General features: G+C 40.4%; 1 protein-coding gene across 1 annotated transcript in view; it reads left to right on the top strand.

The window, feature by feature from the left end:
* Positions 1-490: 490 nt before the first annotated feature.
* Positions 491-2,883, top strand: part of LOC118325946 (dual specificity testis-specific protein kinase 1-like) — a gene marked incomplete at its 5' end in the record, with an annotated part of 3,952 nt that continues 1,559 nt past the window's right edge. Inside the window, 2 exon segments of the mRNA XM_035658813.1 lie at positions 491-684; positions 1,389-1,510. Coding sequence (XP_035514706.1) covers positions 491-684; positions 1,389-1,510 — 316 coding nt within the window.

Raw genomic sequence — 2,883 nt, 5'->3', positions numbered from 1 at the left:
AACTTCCAGGTTCTGTTCCAGAAGTGGGAAAACTTCATTATAAATCACATTGACATTTGTAACTATGGTAATGACTAAAAATATAGCCTCGGAACAAATCCTTTCTCAACTGTCGTGTGGCTCACTTAGATTATTTGAAGGTCTAGTGTGTAACATTTAGGAGGATCTATTGGCAGAAATAGAATTTAATATTCATAGGTATTTGTGTTTAATCGCCTGAATATAGAAATCATTGTGTTTTTGTTACCTATGAATGACCTGTTTTTATCTGGTCGCCTTACGTGGAGGCCGCCAATTACATTTTTCGTGTGCTTAGAAGAAGAGGGTGAAGCGAGGGAGGTGCGATCTACAACTAAACCACTAGATAACACTAAATCCTACACACTGGACCTTTTTATGCCTTGTTTTGCATGGCCATACTCTTAACTAAGCCATTAACTAATATTGTTTCCTCAATAGTGAGTAAGGAAATGTGTCTCTGCTTCCCCAGCGGACATCTCCAGGATGTGTGATGTGGATGTGTCCTCTGAGCCCACCAGTCCCACCCTGTACAGTGAGTCTTCAGACAAGTACTACCATGTGGACCGCTGGCAGAAGCTCCGCACCGCAGTCCGCAAACTGGAGTTCTGGGAGAACTTTACCGCTGAGCTAATCGGAAGTGGTTTCTTCTCTAAAGTCTATAAGGTATTCTTTCTGTCCTCCCCATATTTTGCCTTATTGCCGGGCTTATGTGTGAGCTGCCATGAAAGCCTGCATTGTTCCAGCCACTAATTGGGACATTCTTGCCATTCTGTGATTGGTCCACCAGCTTTAGAGACCATGGGGGCACAGTACTCATCCCCAGTTGAAACCTTATATAACTCCTAATGTGACAGCAGTGCTGGAGTAGAGCTACGGGAGGAGCTGATTTTCATACATTTAGGCTTTGGCCTGATGAAATGAGCTAGAAAGAGGCCACAGGATGAATGAGTGATTGGGGAGAGAGATTGAGAAAATCGGTTCTTGCTCTCTGATTTTGGAGTGATGTTCAAATTGAATCAACATAGAAAACACAAATGGGTACTTGATTGAAAAACTGCTGTCACTCTTTGGTCTTTTCCACCGGTTTTCCTTGGGAACCGAAGTGGGCATGTCTTATTCTACAGGTCGTTGTGAACTGTGCAAAGCCCTCTGTTGATGATGCATCCACAGTGGTTCGACTCAAAACTGGTGGTCCCTGGTTTGATAGAGAACACAATGTTTCCAAGAATCTTGTACAGAACTGATTCAAGAACCAGAGCTCTTTTGGTGGAAAAGCACGAACAGTGTTCACTAACCATTAACAGCTACAACTGCCACTTCTTTTGCTTCCTCTGCCTCTGCTACTAACAGACATCAATGTCCTTCAGGTGATGCATAGCACCAGTCGGAAGGTGATGGTGGTGAAGATCTATAAAAACGACGTGGACCAAGACAGCATCGTACGAGAGATCAGCCTGTTGCAGAAGCTCTCCCACCCCAACATCGTCAGGTAACAGTCCACTCGTGTCCCACTTCTCCTGAAGCCTTTGAGCTTTGTCAAATGGGTTAAATTCTACTAAAGAATTTGCTTTAGATTTTATCACAGCACACTCAGTCTCTCTTCATGCATCGTATTCTCACAGACATTTGATCAAACCATTTGATTTTCATGTCATATGGAAACAACAGAAAATACATATAAAAATTATATGTATATGTATGGAATCTCTCTCTCTCTTTAGCTGCTAAATGCTCTGCTATGTTCAGTAGCTAGTCACTAACCATGTCTATTGTTTGGTGCTGCATAGACAGTGTACAGTGGGTTTATTACAACTTTTGGTAACATTTTATATTATCTTATAGGTTCTTGTAATAAGTGTTTACAGTGCCTTATAAGATCTGTATTAGTATGTGTTGATATGACTATATAAGTGTTAATGATACAACCATAAACACGTTTATTGTTCGATTATAAGACATTTATAAGCACTTATAAGAACAGTTTATTAATTGCTTAATAATGTTAATAAAAGCCTTATGGGTTTATCATAATTGTTTGTAATAGTATTATAAATGCATTTATTGAGTTTCCCTAACGTACCTATTGTGTAATTGTTATTCCGAACTAAGCATTCATTGTTTCTTTATTAAGATTTCTACATACTTTATTATTGTTAAATACATTATTTTTAACATTACAATGTTGATTACTCTATTTAGTTTGGTAAACCTGATTGAAGCACAGCCTTGCAGTGGCTGACAGTCAGTGCTGCAGCTGCAGTCGACGCAAATGAAATGAGACCGTGGTGCATTTTACCACTGGCCTGTCAGCTACAGCAGTTACATAAGGCGTGAAGGCAGACATGTTTGCCTAAGCAATCTTATTTTAGCAATTTAGCAAGGTCACAGCGGTAAGGTTATCGGAGTGCAGCTTATCTGCTCCGGTATCTGATACAGTACCACAGGCTGTGATGAAAGCAGTGCCTATAATGTTGGTACCTGGTACACACCAACCTGCTCACTCTGCGTGGGCTAAAACTAAACACAAAATGTGTGTACATTATGTTCATTGAAGCCTTTGTTCCTAGGACTCAACGTAATATTGTTGCCCAAACCTTCTTCTTTTAACTGTCAGCTTTGACAGTAAACTGTGATCAGGTGACACATTGACAGTATGTAATTAGTGGACAGAGCTTCCAGGTCTGTGAAATGAAGCGAACGTGGAATCTGTATTCTTTCTATTGGCCAGCAGGGGGCAGCTGCACAAGCTGCACATAAGAAGTCTGATAGAACTGAGCCCTATGAATAAATTAGCCTACTTCTGACTTAATTTATGAGCTCAGTAAACAGTTTCCTAATGAGTTTATGGTCTCAATCTCTAGT

The sequence above is a fragment of the Morone saxatilis genome, unplaced genomic scaffold (assembly GCF_004916995.1).
Source record: "Morone saxatilis isolate NCDOM2014 unplaced genomic scaffold, NCSU_SB_2.0 Contig16, whole genome shotgun sequence".
NCBI lineage: Eukaryota > Metazoa > Chordata > Actinopteri > Moronidae > Morone > Morone saxatilis.
This window is presented reverse-complemented; position numbering and strand designations above follow the sequence as displayed.